The following is a 21,643-nucleotide window of genomic DNA, read 5'->3' as shown; positions in this document are numbered from 1 at the left end:
AGATAGAGAGCTGGGGAGGGCTGAGGCTAGAATCTTGGGGGATAGATGCATACAAGGGGCAGGAAAAGGATGAGGAACCAGCAATTTATCCTGGAAGTCAAGGGAAGGATACAGTATGAAGAAAAAGGGAGTGGTCAGCAGTATCAAGTACTTTTGAGATCAGGGAGAACAATGACAGAAAAATGCCATTGTATTTAGTTGGTAAGAAGGCCATTTGAGAGAGCTGTATCAGGAGTGGATCAGAGTTGGGATAGTTGAGATCTAAGTGGTAAGGTCTTCTGTTTAGAGTGCAGGGTCAGGGAAAGGTGAGACTGACACCTAATGGAGAGATTTGGAATAGCTGATGCGGGAATGTTAAGTCAAAGTAGTAAGACATCTGATATAGACTCTACATGTACGTTCATATTAAACATATTTTCACATTAGTCATGTTGTAAAGAGGAATTAGAATGAATGGGAGGAAGCCCGAGAAGGAAGAAACAAGACAACAAAAAAGTGCAAATAGTATGCTTCCATCTGCATTCAGACTCCAAAGTTCTTTCTCTGGTTGTGGACAGACGATAAGAGTCTTTTGGAGTTGTCCTAGATCCTTGCGTTGCTGAGAAGATCTAAGTCTGTCAAAGTTAGTCATTGCACAGTGTGGCTGTTACTGTGTACAATGTTCTTCTGGTTCTGCTCTTTTCACTCAGCATCAGTTCATGTAAGTCTTTACAGTTTGGTTTATTTTAGCCATCACAAGATTTGGTCAGTACTTTGGAATTAGATCTCAAGTGAAGCACTTTACTATGTGTAACACCCTAGGAATTTTAAGCATTTATTTGAAGTCTACTATGTGCCTGACACTATGCTAAGTGTCAGGTGATACAAAGAAAAAAACAGTCCCTTGGTCTCAAAGATCTCAGTCTAATGGAGGAAGCATCTGCCAACAATCATGTACAAATACACTGCATACAGGATAAATTGGAGATAATCAATAAAGAGAAGGCTGTAGAATTAAGGAGCATCAGGAAAGGCTTCTGGAGGTGTCACTATTCATAGATAAAATCTCAAATGCAGCTCTCAAGTGCCGGCCAAAACATTAAAATATAATTGGGAAATTTTAACAAAATAAAAATACAACATGTAGTAATTCATTTGTTTCAGTCATGTCTCACTCTCCATGACCCAATTTGGGGGTTTTCTTGGCAAAGCTACTGTAATGGCTTGCCATTTCCTTCTACAGCTCATTTTATAGCTAAGGGTAAGTGACTTGCTCAGGGTCACAAAGCTAGTAAGTGTCCAAGGTTAGATTTGAATTCAGAAAGATGAGTCTTCCTGACTTCAGGCCCGGCATTCTATCCCCTGTGCCCCCTAACTGGTGAAACTACAATACAGATAATGTTAATTTGTGGTTTTCTACCTCAGTATCTGTGGACAGGGATCCATTCCTATTTGAGTTTGACACCATTGCTTAGAAGGTGGAATTTTAGAAATTGTTAATGCACAATATTATCAAATTTAGTTTTTGTTGGATTTTTGTTCCTGTTCTTTTGATTGAAGGCTGATCAAATGAAATGGAAACTAGCATCAGAACATGTCTTTGCCACCAAAAATGTACCTTCATTGTGTTTAGTCTCAATGTAGATAAATATTCAAGACACATTTTAAACTTGAGGGAAGAGTAAAACATATACAAACCAGTTTGCCATTGAAGGAAGTAGGAGATGGAAATGAATACTTTTCCTGGACCTTTGTATTGAGGAAGTATTTTAAACTTGAGAGAAGAGTAAAACATATACAAACCAGTTTGCCATTGAAGGAAGTAGGAGATGGAAATGAATACCTTTTCCTGGACCTTTGTATTGAGGAAGTACTTAGATGAGTTCTATTTTTTGAGTTACTGCCTTCCCTCAGAGACAATCTTCCTTTTCCCTGACAGTTATGAAAGAGTGAGTTTATGTAATATTGGAAATTAAGAATTCCAAAGCTGGTGACACCCAGAACAAAGAGCTCATGGAATGCCTACAAACCTGTCTTTTGCATTTCTCTAGTGAGCTAGTCAGGTTTTTTTTTTGCTGCATACTTAGGCATTACTGAACATTGTGACAAACTATTTGGAAAAGACTAATCTTAAACCTCTTCATTATATTCATTGTATCCTCTTCATTGTATCCTCAGATTCGAATATGAAAAATAATTTTGCCAACTAGCTTAGCAGATATTTTCATTCATCTGTATTCAGTAGGGGATAAAGAGGGAACATTATTAGACAGATGAACACTTCCCCCTTGAAGTTTGGGAGCCATGTTCCACAGCTGAAATTGATAATATTAAATATTATTGCTCCACATCAAGTGTTGAAAATGATCACATTTTCAATTTTTCTTTTTCTGTCTGTATTGCGAAATCCAAAATTAGAAGCCAAGCATATCACAACTCAATTGAATTTTACCTAAACACGAAAGTAGTTCTTTTTCTTCAGCTTTCTGCTTGCATCATTTTTTAAAAATGGAATTTACATGTATATTTTCAGATAGTTCATAAATTCTAAAGCAGCCACTGGAAGAGAAATATATTTTTAATCACCAATCAAGCATTTATTAAGTACCTGTTGTGTACCAGGCACCATTCTACAAATGAAGTAGTCCAGTCTCTGGTCTTAAGGAGGTTACAGCCTATTAGGGGAAACAACATGTACGTGTATAAGTATATGCAAAATAAATATAAAGTAGTTATACACAAAGTAGTTAAAAAAGGCACAGTATATTTTACTATGGGCTAAATGTGTTTCCTATTTTACAGAAAGTCCATCCACTGTGATTAATCAGATTCAGAATTAAGGAATATTTCATTTAACTTTAGTTCTTGAAGGCCCCTTAGAGCTCGTATCAATCCAACCCCCTTTTTTCTTACAGATGAGGAAACTGAGGTTCAGAGAAACAAAGTGATTTGTCCAAGATTTTACAATAGGTTAGTGGCAGAACCAGAGATAGAGCCTAATTCTTTCAACTTTCAGGTTCAGCTCTCCTTTGATCATACCATACTGTGTCCAATCTTACATAAATACCATAGGTTTTTTGAACCAATAGCTTACTGGGGAAAGGTAAAAGAGATAGCCTGCAGCCACATGGGAGCTCTGCTTTTTGGGGGAGGTTTGTTTTGTACATTTTCTGAGACATATGATTCATAATTATTCTTGGTGGCCTAAAATGCCATGAAATATGTGAGTGAAATGCCATTCAATATTTTTCCCTATTAATATTTCAATAATATACATAAAGGGTCTACAGAACCTATGTCTCTGGGCATTTCAGTAACAATAACAACAAAAGAATCAGATCAGCTATAATTAATTACTGGACTTTGACATAACTGATTATTGTTTTGTGTTATCAATATACAGAGTTTGAGTGAATTGTATCAGTAAATGAAGGAAGTGTTTAATTTTTGAAAAGTTCAATTGGTACCTTTTATTTTTATATTACAGTTATTTCTGGATTTACTCCTCTGACCACCACCCCCTCATCCCCTCCCCCCCTTGTGGTGGTTTTATAAAGTAATTATTAACTATAAAGTAATATTCTTGTGGGAAAGAAAAAAGTGGTTAATCCAAACTAGCCTGATGAAATAGTGTGTGTACTCTGCCACAAAATAGTTCCCCCACCTCGCCCCGAAATTAAGGAGGTGCATTTCTTCATCTCCTTTCCAATATTGTTCAACTTTGTTTCTTTCTGTTTATATTTTTGTGATTGTTGTATATACTGTTTTCCTGGTTCTACTTACTTGACTCTGCAAGTTCATTTAATTTTTCTAATATTTCTTTGACTTTCTTATACTTATCATTTCTTAGGGTACAATAATATTCCATTATATTTCTATGGCACAGTTTATTTAGCCATTTCTCAATTGATGGTCACCTGTTTTGTTTCTAGTTCTTTGCTACCAAAAAACCGCAAAAAATAAAAAACATTGTTGGCACCTTTCTCTTTGTCCACAAAATAAGTTTTGGCCAATTAAAAGACTAGTTGATTAACAGATACCAAGTGTTAAAAACTATAACATTCATCATATGACAAAGCCTTAAGATGTATCATTTCCCTCATAGATAGCCATAATCCATTACAGTTTAGAAGTATAAAAACTATTCAGAGTTTTAAAACATAACTGGAAGAGGAAAATCTTTACATTTTTATAAGGTTTTATAAGTTAAATTGCCAAACAAAACAAAACTTTTCTTTCTTTTGGTCATTAATGGGAGATTGTGTTTCAGTTGTAGAAATCTGACTTCAGATGCTGCCAGCTAAGTGTATGAGTCATGGTTGGATGTTAATAATGACACGTATATTTTCTTAGGTGCTGTCATACTTCTCGGGAGAACCAATATGTTTCGCTTTAACCATCCCAAGGAGGCTGCCAAACTCAGGGAAAAGAGAAAGGTGAGAGAAATCAAGTTAACTACAGGGGAAACATTGTGACTTGGCTGAATTTTGGAGGTGCTTGTTATCTCTTAGGTGTTAGAGCCACTTGCATAGTTAAGGAGGAGGGCATATGGAACCAGGGGCCTGTGTCTCTGTTCTGTGAGGCCATGCTGATTTTATGGCTCTTCTCTCCCTGCCTCTTTACTCATTTGGGGAGGATGATAGATATCATCTAGAATAGTAGTCAAAGCACACCAGAACTCCCATAATTCAGCTCTTCCTAGCAACCCAAATTTTACCAGGTGCATTAATTGTTCTTCTTTTGTGCAAAAAATGGGAATCCCATGGGCACAGTAGATTATAACTACCTTTTTTCACTCAGTCACTCAGTAGACATTTATTATGCGCTTACTGTGTGCCAGGCATCATAATAAATCCTGGGGATACAAAGAAAGGCAAAAGACAGTCCCTGCTCTCAAGAAGCTGATAGTCTAATGAGGGAGACAACCTGAAGACAACTATGTACGAATAAGAGAAATAAAGAATAAATTGGAAATAATCAGTAGAATGAAGACACTATAGAAGATGACATTTTAGCTGGGGCTTGAAGGAAGCCAGAAATCCAAGGAGGTAGGGAATTACAGGCATAGGGGACAGCCAGTGGAAATGCCCAGAATCTTGAGTGGGAGTGTCTGATCATAGACTATGAAGGCTTCGAGGATTAATAAGGTGTAAGAACACTGGGAAAGTAGAGGGGGGCCAGGTCGTGAAAGGCTTTGAATGACAAACAAGATTTTATATTTGATCATGGAAGTGATAGGGCGTCATTGGCATTTATTGAGTAGAGGGGTGATATTGTCTGGACTTTAGGAAGATTAATTTGACACTGAAGTGATTAATGGTCTCAAGCAGTAAGATAGTTAAGGCAGGGAGACCAACCAGGCAATCTGTCCTCACCTTGACAGATGGTATGCTGCAAAATATGGTGGATTTGGAGTCAGAAAACCTGGGTATGGATCTCAGCTTTATTGCTTATCTCCTGCTTATGTGACAAGTTACCCTAGGTCTCGGTTCTTCATTTGGACAATTAAGTGGTACTACTAGATGGCCTTTCAGCTCCCAAATCTAACCTTAGAATCTTATGATTTAACCCTGCCCCCATCTTTATTTTGATTATTAAGGGGAATTTCCCAATATACAGAACCTTCTGTAATCTGTCCCTGTGGAATACCAAGTGGCTACTTAAATGATTTGGGGGAATTTGGTTTGGAAAGTATATACTGGCATACATCATTTCTGTTCCTCATATACATCAGTACTTTTAATTCTAAAAAGGAAAATATATGTGTGCCTTTCATTGAAAGTCTTTTTATGACATGGAGATGTCCTGATCTTCTTCAAGACTCTTGCTAGCAGAATGTGTAAGCTCTGGCAGGTCTAACCAAACTAGGAAAGCTTTTAAGAGCCTAGAGATGGACTGTGTCTGATGACCAGGGACCAGCCTAACTAAATAGAGGCTTCTCAGCACCATTCAATGGCATCCCTGTGATACATTTTTTCAGACATAACAGCTCACATAGACTTTCCACTCAGGCATGGAGAAATTTGCATTCCGCTTTGGGCCAACTAGTACCTACACCAAGAAAAGAAAAACTTCTTGAAGTGTGATCGTTCTCATATATGTGCTTGGTTTTCAGCAATAAAAAAAACTGCTTAGATAATATACATACTAGGTTTTGATTATTGAAAAAGTTAACAGACACGCTTTGTGCTCTCTTTTTAGAGTGGACTTTTGTCTTCCTTCAGTTTGTCAATGACTGACCTCTCAAAATCATGTGAGAATCTCTCAGCTGTCATGTTGTATAATCCAGGGTAAGTGACTGTCAGAGCTACAGTTTTGGTTATTAATTGCAATATTATTTTGAGTGTTATAGGGTCACTCTTCAGTTTTTTAGCAGTTAAGTGTGTTGAATAGATTTTTCTAGGTTCCAATGCAGGAACATGTCAAACACTAAAACCAGTATTTATCTTTTGAGAAACAGTGAGGAAGAGAACAGTGATTGAATGAATTTACTTAAAAACTGTGTGATTATGGTCAAATCACTGAGCTTCTCTAGGCCTCGGTGGCCTCACCTGTAAAGTGGGGAGAAAACCAGTCTTTTCTGTGCCTGAAAGCAAGGGATGATGTCTTGAGAGCTCTTTTATTTCTAAGATCCAGGGCTCTATGATTTTATGAGTCTTCTTGGCCATCAGAAATTGTGTAACCAAGGGACTCTGACACAGAATATGTGAGCCAAATCTTAGAATGAATGAGAGTCCCAAAGGATCTAATGCGCATTCATGAAGTAGCTTATCTATCTATGAGATCTAGATCAGCAAACCTAAAAAACACTAATCTGAAGGCTCCCAGGTACCTTCCCTTGCGGAAGTCATGAAAGATCCACTTAGTTCTTCACACAGAAGTTGATTAAGTACTGCCCAGAGGCCGCATAGAATGAATGCCGTACCTAAAAGTGGCTAACAAGGAGGCAGTTATTAGATAAGTAAATCTACTTGTATTGTGGGATTTAGAAGCCTCAGGGACCTTAGGAATCATCCTGTCCATCCATTACCCCAGGTGGAACAGTCATTGTGGCAGGGTCAGGATTATAATTCAGGTTTCCTGATACCTAATCCAATACATTTTCTCTTTTGGTAAAGATTCACTGCCTGAGAATATCAGGCTCTTCATCAGTGGCTGACTTCTCAAAGAAAACTAGAAATAGCTCCTTGGCTGTATAACTTGCTATTTAGTGGCATAGGTTTGGATTTTAGTACAATTGCCATAAAGCGAGCTTTAGATTATATCTCTGATGTTTGAGAGTGTATGCATATGGTTAGATGAAAGACAACTTTCAAAGGGACTTGCTACTATGGTAGTTATATCTTTTAAATTTATTGAAACAGTTCTAGCAAATGTTTCCTCTTATGACCAAGATAAAATAGCTTACAAGCTTGCTCTGTTTAAATATTAACAATCAGTAGGGAGAACTGTAGTTTAAATACTGTGTTCATGTCTGTTTAATATTATTTAACAAAATTAATGATTCTGACTGCTATACTAGAACTTTACCAAATCCATATGGAACTCAAGACTAATTGTCTTGTCTAAACATTACCCTGTATCATTATTGCCACTTTCAGTGCCTGTTACTTCAACTGGATTTTGGTAGTTTAATTTGGTTTCTACATTTTGAGAGTCAGAAGGGTTAGTCATAAACCTTATGCAATTTTATCCTTCCATGCAATCATGATCTGACTGTGTGCCTTGGAAAATGTCTAACAGCAACTTTTATACACAAGAATGTGTGCTTTAAAATACTGCCTAATTATTACAATTCTTCAAATAAAAGTCATCCTCCCAGATGCCCCAGCTTTTCCTATTAATGAAATTCCAAGGCAGAAGCTTAGTACGAGAATTCTGGGTCATTCTGGTAAAGGTTATTATCAAGTCATATCCCCAGGTACAAGGCTGTCAATTATCAAAGAACTCCACACATAGTATGTAGGGAAGAAAACTCTCTGAAATGGGGTATTTCACAGAAAACAGTTCAGGTCAGTGACTAATCTCTAAAATCATACTCAATGTGACTGCTTTCTCCTAATCACTTTTTGAACTTTCAGAGAAAGGGAAAGACCATGTGCTGTGCATTGTACTAAGCACCAGTGATACAAATACAAAAGCAGGGCAGTCCTTGTTCTTTAGGAGTTTACATTCTGTTTGAAAGTGATAACTGCATGTAGGTTCAGCTTCATGGTATATGGCCATATAAGGCCAGGAGCTATTTAGGATCCAATAAGCAACAGTAAGATGATGGAGCTTGGAAGACCTTGGGAAGGAGTGCTAGGGTAGATGGTCTCTGGCTAATTAATAATCATTTAAAAGGAGGTAACAGTCAGAGTTGATTCAGTTTTGTGTGATTTCCAAAAGAGATTGGCCTAGGGGTTGGAGGGTGAGAGGGTGGTTCAGCATCCAGCCAAGAGGGAGAGTCCAGTTCTCAGGAGGCGCTTGGTAGTGAGAGTTGGGGTGGGGAAGAGGAAGATCCTGGATTCCCAGCTCTAGTGGTGGCCGATAGTACTCTCATGGTTTGACACTGTCCTTTGGTAGACTTGGGGAGGTTTGTCATAGTGTCAGATCATAAGATCATAAATTTAGATCTTCAGGTGACCTTAGAGACAATTAAGTTTAGCTCCCTAACTTTATATCCATTCACAGATAACAAAACTGAAACAGATTAAGTTGACTTGCCTAGGGTTACACAGCTAGTCTCAACAGTCACAGCATTCTCAGGCAAAATTTGAACACAGGTCCCTCTGATTCCCAATTCAATGCCTATTCACTTGTCATGAGGATGCTAGTACTGGTCTGCCTTCATCTTAATTATTAAGACTACGTAGAAGATAGCTTCCATATTCACCATTAAAGAGTATTATATATTGTTCTCATGGCTTAACAGAATATTTTTCTCTGTTGATCCCAGGCACATGCAAGATTTATTATTCAGATGTTATGTGAGCAGATTGCTGTCACTCTTATTTTACTGCTTGTTATAAAAGAAATTCTATAAATCATGATATAATTGAAAAAATTTCATATATTGCTTTATTGAAAAAAAAAAGTAGATATCTTATTGGGTGGCTAGGTGGCACAGCGGATAGAGCACTGGGCCTGGAGTCAGAAGACTTATGTCCCTTAGTTCATATCTGACCTCAGATACTTACTAGCTATGTGACCCTGAGCAAGTCACTTAACCCTCTTTGCCTCAGTTTCCTCATCTGTAAAATGGTCTTGAGAAAGAAAGGGCAAACCACTGAAATAACTGAACAACAGCAAAGAAGTTTCCTGCTCCAGTGATTTGACAAAATAATAATTAATGCTATATTTCTGCTATTTATTTCTCATTTTGAATGTTACAAACTTAGTAGGTGCAGAGATTTTCAAGGTTAAATTAAGAATCGCAGTTCACAATGGAAGAGCAATGACAAGCATATCTGTTACTTGGGGCCAGCTGAACTAGTTGACTTACAAATCCAGATACTAAACTTGTAAAAATGATGTCAAGCCCCCAGCTTGAAAAGTGGAATAAAATGCATTGCCTATGGGTCATCTAGATCAGGACAAAAATAAATCAGGAAATACTGGGCTGAAAGCTATGGGGAGTATAAAAGGAGTGATATGTGAGTATTTATCTTCAGGAAATTTACAGTCAAATAAGGGTAGTTTAAAACACTTGAAACAGCAAGATGATGCAATGCGTGATGATGAATAGAATGAGGTTGATGTTTAAGCTGCCTGAAACCCAAATGCATGAGCCACCACCATGACATTCTAGAGCCCATTGGAGACAGGCTAAAGACAGGGGACCTGCCATCAGAGGGCTCCCTCTTTCTTCCCGCACTTCCTTCCTTTGCCTCAACTTTTGACTGCTCTCAGGACTTGGATGAGATGGGAATCTATAACTCTGTTCCTTCCAGGGAAGTGAAAGTATACCAGGCCCTACCATCTGCCCCACCTCCACTTCCTGGGATCCTCCTGGCACTGTCATCTGATCCACCTAGTCTAATGATCTTTGGATCTTGCCATCTCATCCACCACTGCCTTGTTAGAACTTTCATGCCTCTCCCTCTGTCCTAGAAGTGCACTTTCTGAAATTACAATGTGAGCTTCTTGAGACTAGAGACTTTTCTGCTTGTATGCCCAGCACTTAGAATAAAGTATGCACATTTTTATTCACTCATTCATTAATGAGAAGGACATGGTTCATATATTTCTCTAGCTTAGAAGGCTACCATTGACAAGAAGGTGGTAGCAAGTAAAGGAAATTGCCTCCTGAGACCTACTGTTTCCCCAGCTTGTATTGTCTTGTCTCCTTCAGCTCTAGTTGCTTATTTGGTCATGGTACTTGCATTGACCCATAATATCATCTTATTTCACATCTTCAGGTCAAAGCCAGATATTTTATTTTTGTGACATTATCATTTATACTTGGTCTTAACCACCAGACTTACTAATTGCCAGCCTAAAATCTATCTAGATGAGGCAGGCAATGATTTTTACTTCACTAGTTGGGAAGGCTTTATATAAGAGTTTCCATCTGTTTGAGCGCTTAGTGGATTTGAAGAAACAAAGAAGTACAAGTAACACAGATTGCTTTACTTGGATGAGGAAATTCAAGGAGCCAGAAATGAGGGTGGCAGGGGTGGAACACTGAGTATACTGGTTTAGCTGAGTGGAAGGTTTATGTTGGAGACTAATGGATGATGATCCAAAAGGTAGGGAAAGGTCAGGTTGTGAATGGTATTGAGTGCCAGGGGATGAAGATTTGATCCTGAAGGCAAAGGGTAGATATATATATATATATATATATATATATATATATATATATATATATATATATATATATATATATGTACATACACACATACATACACACAAATCTACATGAGAACAAGAGTGATAATTGAATAAATTGCCCCAATCTACATCTATACATGTAGAGATAGACAAAGGAATGGATAGAGAAATAGAGAAGATAGAGATAGCAATAGAGAGAAATAGATTAAAACTTCTTGGTAGTGCTAAATGAATTCTTGTATAAGCTTTGTTCAGTTCAGTGCATTAAACATTTAATGAGTACCTACTAAGGGAAAGACCCTTTGTAATTAACAGTTTATTTTAAAATATTTTATTTTAGTTACAGAAAGTAGTATCGGAACTTTAAAAATTACCAACCATACCTAAAATGTACAGTATGAGGCATGACAGAGAATTATAGCTTTACTGGCATTTTTGTATCCCTTTTATTCAAATTTGGCCTCTGCTCCATGTTAAATTGGGAAAAATATTCTGATATTCATAAGGGGAAAACCACAAACTAACCTTCACAAAAAGAATTTAAACACATGCTAATCCTAAAGTTAACATTAAGGAGTGCCACAGTAAATGCTTTGTCTCAAAAGACCCGAGTATGCAGTGTGATTCAGGACAATTTAATCTGTATCTACATTTTGGTCACAGTAGAATTTTGTTGTAATGAATCTATTTCTATGAACTGAAAATGAATGTGAAATAACATAGCTTCTCTATTTGAACTAACAAGTGATAAGAATTGTCATAAAAGTAATAGAATTTAGAGCCAGAAGGGACCTCAGAAATCATGTAACCTGCCCTATGCCAAAAGCAGCACTGTATAGATGTGAAAACCAGAAGTTGGGATGGGGCAGAAAAAAGGGTGGTGGCTGGGGGAGAGGGGAAGCGATGTGTGTGAAGTAATTCACCAGAAGTCCCAGAGCTAGTTAATGAAAGATCCATCCAGCACCAGGACCAAGTGACCCATGCTCTTTAGTCCAGTGCCTTAAGACACCGACTCTTAAGGAAACCATCTCCTTTGGAAATGGTTTAAGATTCTAAAGACTATACACATGACAAGAGTGCTGGAGGTGATTTCAGCACACATTCGGAATGACTCACTGATTTCAACTTTAGCTTTTTCCCTTAGCTTTAATCAAAGTAGACGTCTTAGAAATAAGAACTAATAACTTAAACATTTATCCATAGTACACAGGAAAGAGAGTTCGTTGTGATACTTGAAATAGGAAAATGTGATGTTAGTAAAAGGATCATTGTTGTTTCCTTGGGTTTAACCAGAGGAAAAGTTTTGTGAAGCATTCCAATACATATTTTATCTTTTCTTTTCTTCCTTACTTTCCTGCCCTTTAACTTTTACAGTAAGTGCACAGATCGCAAGTGAGCCTGATTCTGGGGTCTTCAGACTACATGCAGATGCTCCTTATTTGGTATCCTGGGCTTCAGTCAAGGCCTTGCAAGTTGCAGTCTCCTGCCTTGTCAATAGTTCAGTTCTCCAAGGATCTGTATTACTACCTGTCTGGATCTCTCAACTGTCCATAAAATTATAAGCCCTCTATTTTTAGGGCATCTGAAAATGGTTTATCTTGCATCCAATCTGGCTATGAACTTTTCTGACCAGACTGATTCTCTTATTGTAGATTCTCAGTCCATCATTGTCCTATGCTCAAAGTTTTTTCAGCTTTATAAGATCTTCGGGATGTTATACATCCTTGGCATAACCATTAAGAAACTAGAGATGTTACCAAATGTGATTTCAGAGAATGATTTTGGAGGAGGCTGGACGACTAAAGAAAAAAGAAATTCATTCTCTCGGGATGGTGCATTTGGATCTGTTAGATTGGGTTGTCTTATAACTAACCTGTTGTTTTATGGTTATAGAAGTGAGCCTTTACTTACTCATTTGACTGTGCCGGGGTAACAGATGATGGCAGTTCAGGTCATCCTGCTCCTTTTAAGCTCTCCCCATATCTCAGTCATTTAGAGCTTATATTCAGTTGACTTCAGCCAACATTTATGACACACCTTATGAAACAGCCATTCTGATAGATACAGAAGGAAAGACAGTTTTTGCCATTCAGAAGCTTAAAATCTAGTTGAAAAAATAATGCCTCACATTGTATAGAGCTTGACTCTTTGCAATGCATATTTCCATTCAGTGTCTCTTTTAATTCTCACAAGTGACCCTGTGATGTTATTATACCTCGGGCAGGTATTATCATCTTTTTATTCAGGAAAGAAATGACAGCTTAGAGTTGCTCTGTGGTGACCTGCCCAAGGTCACACAGCTAATAATGAATGATCTGAGACTTGCAGCTAGTAGGGCAAGGCTTTCTTACTCCCCCATGCTGTATTTTCCCCTCAACTAATGTGTCTTTGCTGCTGGTCCCCATTTCCTTTACTTTTCCTCTCTTTAATATGAATATTGGCTGAGGGCCCTTTAAACGATTGCATTTTCATCATGCTTGGGGACCTTCTTAACTTTTACATATAACAAGATATAAATCCTATTGGGTATTTAAAAAAAATACAACTTAAATCTATTCGTCTCACCTTACAGACAATTTCCAAACAAAATAAGATTCTCAAGGGAAGATGTCTGACTTTCAAATTATTATTTTTCCTCCTTATCCAGTGAAACCAATTTTATTCCCAAAGCAACAGGTATTAAAAAAATAGGAAAGAGGTTTTTCTTCAATACTAATAATTTATCAAAAGATTCTTTGAATCAACATATGTAATAAATTACTTTTAGCTTTTAAAGCATTCAAAAGTAAAACTAGCTTCATGTTATATTGACACCTGAGAATCCATTTTCAACTCCCACGGATTAATGAAGTCAAGTTCATGATTTGGCCTATGGTTTTCTGAACTTGTTTTTGGCCACCAATTTAATCTTCTTTTAAATCCATGATTTGTATACACGCATGGCCATTTGGTGCTAGAAAATTTTTGGATGAGGCTTGGTATCCCTGTTGCTTCCTTTGGGAACCAGCCTCTTTTTGGACCAGAGCCCAGTCAGTCTCTTTGCCAGGAAGTAATTTCTCTCCAGGAGAAACATTCCCCCCTCAAGTGACACAATATCTTTAAGAAAAGACTAAGCTGACTGATGAAGTTCTCCTTCACTTTGCCCTGGAATTAGAAACAGGTGGCTGATTTGGCTAGGTTCAGGAGCTCTTGCAGCCTCTTGAATGTGTCATAAATGAAATTCCATAAATTCTGGGTTCATTTCCATTTTGAAAATAAAAGAAATTCCTCACCTGCCCATTGCCTTCACTCTGCACCTAACCATGGGTATGCATTTGGGTGATGAAGTTGATTTCTTGCAACAGGACAGCCAGAAGCCTCATGATTAGGATACTAGAACTAGACATGAGGTTGCTGCTATCACCGTTTTATAGATGAGGAAACTGAGGCTGAGAACAGTTAAATTGTTTGCTTAGGGTCACACAGCTATTAAATGTCTGAATGAGACTGGATTTGAACTCGTGTCTTCCTGACCTCGGGTCCAATGTTCTATCTACTGTGCCACCTAGCTGCCAGAAACCTTGTTTTTACTTTTGTGTTACTATAAGAAAAAAAATCACTGGAGAATCCCGCTTTTGTTCTGGTAACTCCAATTTTTTTTTTCTCTTTCATCTCCCTTCTTGCTTTATTGCTAGTTTCCAAATTTTGTTCTGCCTTTTCTCGTTGACCTCGAGCACAGAAGTCTTCTCTATGTCTTTAGCTATATTTATGGTGTCAGCAATTCTAGTAGTCTCACTGAATTTTAGCTGATGGTTATTTATTTTGTGGTTTATTCTGCAACGTCTCACCATTTTTCCAGTTCTAGGTTTGCTGCGAGGCCCATTTCTTTTTCTTCTCTAGCTTTGTTCTCAGTTTCTTTGATTTTTTAGGAACTGTTTACTAACTTTTTGATTGCTATAGATTACTCTAAATAGCTTTTAAAGGGATGTTGGAAAACTGTTGGTAGAAGCACTGTGCCCGTGGGTTTTATCTTTTTTTGTCTGTGTTATAATAGATTAACATTAATTGCTCGTTCTTGACCCTATCACTGACTATGATACCATAGTGAGCCCTTTTAAACTATAAGCTTGCTGTGCACTGTATGATTTCAGAGAGAGAAAAAAGAAAATAAGCTGTTGAATTTAAGAAAGAATATGTAATTTAGATTTATATTGTCTGGGTAGTATTTTGTTACTGTATTCTAGGAATTGTGGAAATAATTCTAAAACTTAATTGGTAAACAAAATGAGCTAATGTCACTACTTCATGTAAAATTAAGAATCAAAATTTTTTAAAAAAAACTATTACACAGGTTGCTGTGAAGACAAATGTCCTTTCCTACTGACTTAAATGGAAGCATGGTTTTAATTTTAAAATTCATACCTTATTTGCTTCTTTACATATTACCAATGTCTGCAAGTCATTTGGTTAGGCAGTTGCTAATGAGGTACATCTGTACTTATGTGGGCCAACTTCATTCCATTCCTTGGTCCCTACTGCATTTGTAACCAGGATCTGATCATTCATAAGGAAGTACCTTTTGTCATGGTGGACTGGTAAGAGTGAGAGGGGCTTGTTGCTTAGCTAGAGAAACATGCAAATCATATATGGTATAAGGTTCTGTATTGTCTTTACAAAAGAAGGACAGCTTTATAATATTCTATGTAAACAAATAAGCAATTTTAGCAAGAAAGAGAACCAGTGAAGCAGGAAATATAACTGATCAAATTGGGGAATGTTATAACATGATAGCTCAACATTCTGAGGTTTTGTTTTTCTATTCCGCCATAGTATACTATATGGTCTATTCCATAGTAGTATAGTAGCTAGCATAAACTAGACAAGATTATAATAATATGCATTTGGAAGAACAAAAAATGAAGAATCAAAAGGGAAATAGTATGACAGAGTACAAATGAAGTAGCCATAGCATGACACATCAAAGCACTAATCATTAAAACCATTTGGTATAGGTTAAAAACAGCAAAGGAGATCAGTAGAATAGATTAGATAAGCTGGAAGCAGAAGCAATTTATCATGGTAGGCCAGTTTTTGAAAAGCCCAAGAACATAATGTATTATAGGAAGGACTTAGTTTTAATATGAACTTCTGGAAAAATTGCAAAGATGTCTGGTAGAAATTAGGATTAGACCAACATTTTACACCACATATCAAAATAAACTCAAATCACACAGCCAACTTGAATATAGGTTCACATTGGGATATGTCTTGTGATGAAAGGGAATGGATTTTTTTAATGTTTTTTCAGCATAATTCCAAGTTGCTTTTTTTGTTCCAAAAATAGTTTATTATTTTACCTGTTGGTATAACCCTACCAACACTATTTCTATTTTTTTGTCATCTTTGTCAATTTGCTGGATATATGCTGAGACCTCAGAGTTATTTTGATTTTCATTTCTCCTAATGTGAATTATTTGGGACATATTTTCATTTGGTTGTTAATAGTTTAAAATTCTTCTCTTTTTTATTTTTTGAAATTCTTCTCTTGAGAATTGTTTTTTCATATCCTCCAACTACTTGTCCGTGGTGAATGACTTTTGTGTTAGGTACCTACGTTAGATACTTGTTGGTCATCATACCCTTATCAGAAATATATGATGTAAGACTTTTCTCTGTTGACCACATCCCTTATTCTAACTGCATTTATGGTATTTTATGAAATCTTCTTAATTTCATGTAATGGAAATGATCTATTTTTTCTTTTATGATATCTTCTATCATTTTGGTTAAGAATGTCTACCCTACCCTGGCCATACTATGAAAGGTACTTGCTATGGTTCCCTTCTAATTCTTTAATGGTGAGGCATTTTATATTCAGGTCACATTTCCATTTGAACATATTGTGGCATATGGTGTAGATCAATGAATTAAACATTCTTTTAAGCACCTACTATCTGCCAGACACTGTGTTAGACATGGGGGATGCAAACACAAAGGTGAAAACGTTCATTTCCATCAAGTAATTTACATTTTTATGGAAGAGAAAACATGTACATATATTGTATATTAAAAACGTGTATAAGACTATACAAAACACATATAATGCAAATACAAACTAACATTGAAAGGATAGGGACTTGCCACAGTAGGTGGGTAGAAGGCAGTAAATGCCTCATGAAAAAGAGTAACTTGGGTTGAAACTTGAAGGAAATCAGCGCTTGCAAGACACAAAAGGTGAGGACAGAGAGCATTCCAGAGACTAGGAAAAATCACACAGATAGGATGTAGAGTGTTATGTATTTGGAACAAGTGGCCAATAGAGTGCATGGAAGGAAATGATATGTAAGAAGGATAGAACAGGGCCATGCTATAATTATAAACAGAAGAGCTTGTATTTAGTCCTAGATGTAGTAGGGAGTCACTAGAGCTTATTGGGTGGGGGGGGAAGGGGAGGCATTGAATTGGTCATAACTACTTTTTAGGACAATTAGAGTAGTTGTGTGAAGCATGAATTGAGTGAAGTGAAACGAGACAAGAATAAAGATGTTTGTTTAAACCTATTATCTGCTAAACTACTTTCCAATTTTCTTCCCTAAAATTACTCAAGGAAACAATCTTCCCCAAGTAATTTATGTTATTGGGTTTATTTAACACTGGGATATCCAGTTTAGTTATTTCTGATTCTGGCTTATCTAATGTGTTCCACTATTGTTTTTCTTTTCTTTTTTTTAAATGTCAAATAATTGTGATGCTAATACTTGTAATATCAATTAAGTTGGGTGTCTTTGATTGAGTCTTACTAGGTGCTAAACCCCAGGCCCAAACCCCTAGCTTCTAGGTGCTAAGCCTATGTGGGCATGAAGCCCTCAGGGTCCTAAGGGGAGTTGCCAAGACCAGAGCCAATAGTAAGAGCTTAAGTTCTGGTCACTCAGATGACGTGTGATGACTGCTAAAGAGTGCATAAAAAGAAAATAGAGCTATTTGATGGGGCTCTCACTCTTGGTGGAGTGCTGATGTGGAGACTCTGGGCAGCTGTAGTTAAGAGCCCTCCAGCTTGTAAACCTGGATGTTCAGACTTTGTTAAACCCTGGTAACTATGCATTGAGATTTGAATCAGACAAGGTCTGTCTGCTGATGTTTGTAATCTGTTTGTGTTTGCTCTGAAGTTCAGGGTGCCGGCTTTTCCCCCTGAACTAAGTGAATGATATTTGTATGCGGGATTAAAGTAAGATCGTTAACCCCTTAATGTTGCTTTCCTTAGTAAAGCAGATCAAAAGAACCTGTGCTGTCAGCATTCTTGTTGTTGGGCTTGTGTTGGTTTTTCACCCCCACAGCAGCTGCTAGCCAAATTGTTCCACTCTTGTTTTTCTTTTCTTTTTTTTAAATATCAAATAACTGTGAAGCTAATACTTTATGATGTCATTTATAGTCTAGAAAATCCCTTTTCTATTCTTACTTTCCTCCCCTCCCTCACATAACTGCAAGCTCTCCTCTAATCTTCTCAGACCTCCTACAGGACTCCTTTCATTTACTGTTAGCTGAAGACAAGCATCCATACTCACTGAAAAAATTGAGGCCATTTCCCAAGAGCTTCTCCTCTATCCTTGCTCCTCATTTCATATCACCCAGAATCTTTCCTCACTGTCTTCTTTACTGTTCTCAAAGAGGTAGTCCTTCTCCTTGCCGAGGTCAGCTCCTTTACATGTTCCCCTTGATCCTTTCCCCTCTTCCCCAGTAGTTTTCCTCACAACCATCCCCATTTTCTCTCATCTTTTGTATCTCCCTCTTCTCTAGCTTCTTACCTGATAAGATTAAATTTGCCCTTATCTCCCTCATCCTTTAAAAAAAATACAATCTTTCCATCTCCATTAGTTATCATCCTATAGCACTCTTCCCCTTCATAGCTAAACTCCCTGGGAAAGCCATTTAAACTCAGAGTGTCTGACTTCTTTCCTCTTACTCTTTTCTAAATCCTTTATAATCTGGCTTCTGACATCAACTGAAATTGCCCTCTCCAAAGTTACCTGTGATCTCTTAATTGTCAAAATGAAAGTCTTTTTCTTACTCATCCTTCTTCTCGAAAGACTGGCATGTGGAAGAGTAATTAGACTTGCTCTATTTGACCCCAGTAGGTAGAATTAGGCCCTGTGAGGGGAAGCTGAAAAGACATTGATTTCGGTTTGTTGAAAGGACAAATTTCTTGGCAGTTCAAAAATTGCTATATAGAAGTACAGTGGGCTACCTGAGGAGACAGTGGGTTCCGCCGTCACTGGAAAACTTCTAGCAAAGGCTGGGTAATTGCATCTGGGATATTATAGGAATTCTTATTCAGGGACCTGTTAGACTAGGTGGCCTGTGTCAGGAGACTATATACCTGGTATTTAGCATAGAAGAAAGAGTCCTCTTTACCTGGCTGAAGAAGACAGCATCTGGCTAGATTAGGCACAAGATGAGACAATGTTATCCTGTCAACTACAATCTGAATTATTTCTTTGCCTTCAGTGGAATACATTGTTTATTTGTTTCTAATTCTTTCATTTTTTTTTAATGATGGGTAAAGGGGAAGGAGTTAATGAAAAATGAGCCTCAATGAGATTCTAAGGGAAATGGAAGATCTGGCATTAGTTTGAAAGTCTAAATAACAAAAAGGGCTGATAAAGCTATACAAGAAGTAAAAGAGCTAGCAAAATGAGGAGAGGAGCCTCTCTCAGCCACTACCAGTTTTCATGGCATTGTGTAATAAAAGAGAGACACACATTAGAAGTGTTGACTAGCTGAGCATATTAGCATATTGTCTTTCACACATACAATATGAAACGAGTAAAAATGTGTTAAAATGACTTGTAAAATTTGCACTTCAGTTTTTTTTGTTGCTGTAGAAGGATTTTTCTTAGTGTAGACTCCAATATTGGTCAATGGAAAAACAATACACACTCCTCAGTTTAGTTTTGGTTTCATTGGCATTTGAGTGGCCAAAATGATTTAGGGACTGAAAATAATAAATCTATTCACAATTCTTGATTTCTAAATAAAAGACCAGAACTCTTATGTTGGCAAACCTCAACTGAATATCTTAGTTCAGGACTTTGATTCCAGGTAGCTGTAGAATGCTTTTTATAATTAATAAAAAGCTTGACTTCTGAGTCAAAAGACTTGAATTCAGCTCTGCTACTTTGATGTGTGGCCTTAGATAAGTCACTTAGTTGCTTAGCCTTTGCCACCTCCCCTCCACCCAACTCAGTAAAGCAGAGGGAAAAAATTTGTACTTAGAGAATAATAGAGGCAATTTAGGCAATGTAAAAACAAAAGATGTCAAATAATATTCATTAAACAGTAATAATGTGTTCATGAGTTACCTTTCAGGTTCAAATGCCAGTCATTGTTACTAAATAAATATGGAAACATTTGAGTCAGAAGATGTCTACTCAATTTTATTCTTAAAAATAGAATTCATTGTAATAATGTCTACTTGTTATGTGCAAGACATTATGCTAAAGATAGAAAACCAGAAGGTTAATAGCCCTTGCCCTCAAGAAGCTTATATTCCACAGGGATCTGAGAGGAGAGACACTGTATATGCATAAACGAGATGATTCCAGATATATGCTATGCTAACTTAGTAGAAACTGTCCTGGACTGGGAGTCTTCTGGACTCCAGTTCTAGCTCCACTAGTAACTAGATGTATGACCAAGTCACTGAATCTTTATTAAGCTTATTTTCCACATTTATAATACAAAGATGACAGTACTTTAGCCCCATTTCTCATTGGATTTTTATAAAGATAAAATGAGGTCATAGATATAAAAGCTCTTTTAAATTAGGGATCAAATGAAATAATGTGTATGAAAATGTTGTAAAAACTATGGAAATCTAAGATGAGAGACAGTAGGACATAAAGAATAGAGATTTGTCCTGGGAGTCAGGAAAGCTGTATTCAAGCCACCTCTGATGCTTATTGTCTACATGACTGTGAGCAAGTCGCTTAAACTCGCTGGCCTACGTTTCCTTGTATATAAAGGGAGAGAATTAAATGAGATTCCCTCTCAGAGTTAAATGAGATTCTCCCCCTCATTCTCCCTTCTAGATATAGTTCTGTCCATATAAGTTGTGAGAACCCACACAAGCTCACTCTCAGTGCTGTGGGCACTTCTCTCGGACTATAAGTTGTAAGGAAGATACTGGCTGGTGTTGATAGAGTGAGCTGCCTCATCCTGAAGTTCCCTGTCCCAATGAAATCACGTGTCTGTTCCCTATCCCTATAACTGTAAGAGATTAATATTATTAAAGGCATGCGATTGACATTGGAAGATTCCCCTCCTCTTTAACTTTTATTCTCATGGTTTCTTTGTTCAAAGTCTTTCTTTTATTGCTCTTTTCTGGACATTCTTCATTGTATTTCATTAAATTCAGAGGCCTGTCCTGATAAAGGCATGACCAACTCTATGGTGGAAGGATTGTTTTTGGTCTCTAACCCTCCTCATCTATAAAATTCAGGACCTGAAGCGTATGTCCTCCGATGTCATTTCCAGCTCTAAATCTATGATCCCATGGTTCTGCATTATTTTCCTAGTTAATATATTATCCTGACCAAGGGGTCTCATAATTGTTGAACTGTCCTAGGAAGAACCAAGATAGAGGAAATGTCCATGCACTGAGTACTAAAGGGATGATAAAGTTCATAACATAAGCCAGAGAGGAGATCAAAGGAGGGAGCCGTTTGAGGAAAGCCACATAATGTGGTACTAGTCATGAAGAAGTACCCAATGATATGGCAGCCTGGCTAGATTTTGTGCTGATTCTTCTTTACTTCTCCTGGCTGGGTAAGCCAATTATCATGGATTCCAGAATTTCAGTCAGCAACATTTATGGAGT

The 21,643-nt window shown here is 37.2% G+C and overlaps 1 protein-coding gene across 4 annotated transcripts in view; it reads left to right on the top strand.

Moving 5' to 3' along the window:
* The window catches only part of KIF16B (kinesin family member 16B), a 385,946-nt gene that overhangs the window by 224,129 nt on the left and 140,174 nt on the right, over nt 1-21,643 (top strand). For all 4 annotated transcript variants that reach the window (XM_036749261.1, XM_036749260.1, XM_036749262.1 and 1 more), the window contains exons 16-17: nt 4,333-4,415; nt 6,181-6,269. In XM_036749261.1, the coding sequence (XP_036605156.1) occupies nt 4,333-4,415; nt 6,181-6,269 (172 nt within the window). The remainder of the gene's footprint in view (nt 1-4,332; nt 4,416-6,180; nt 6,270-21,643) is intronic.

The sequence above is a fragment of the Trichosurus vulpecula genome, chromosome 3 (genome assembly GCF_011100635.1).
Source record: "Trichosurus vulpecula isolate mTriVul1 chromosome 3, mTriVul1.pri, whole genome shotgun sequence".
Classification (NCBI taxonomy): domain Eukaryota; kingdom Metazoa; phylum Chordata; class Mammalia; order Diprotodontia; family Phalangeridae; genus Trichosurus; species Trichosurus vulpecula.
This window is presented reverse-complemented; position numbering and strand designations above follow the sequence as displayed.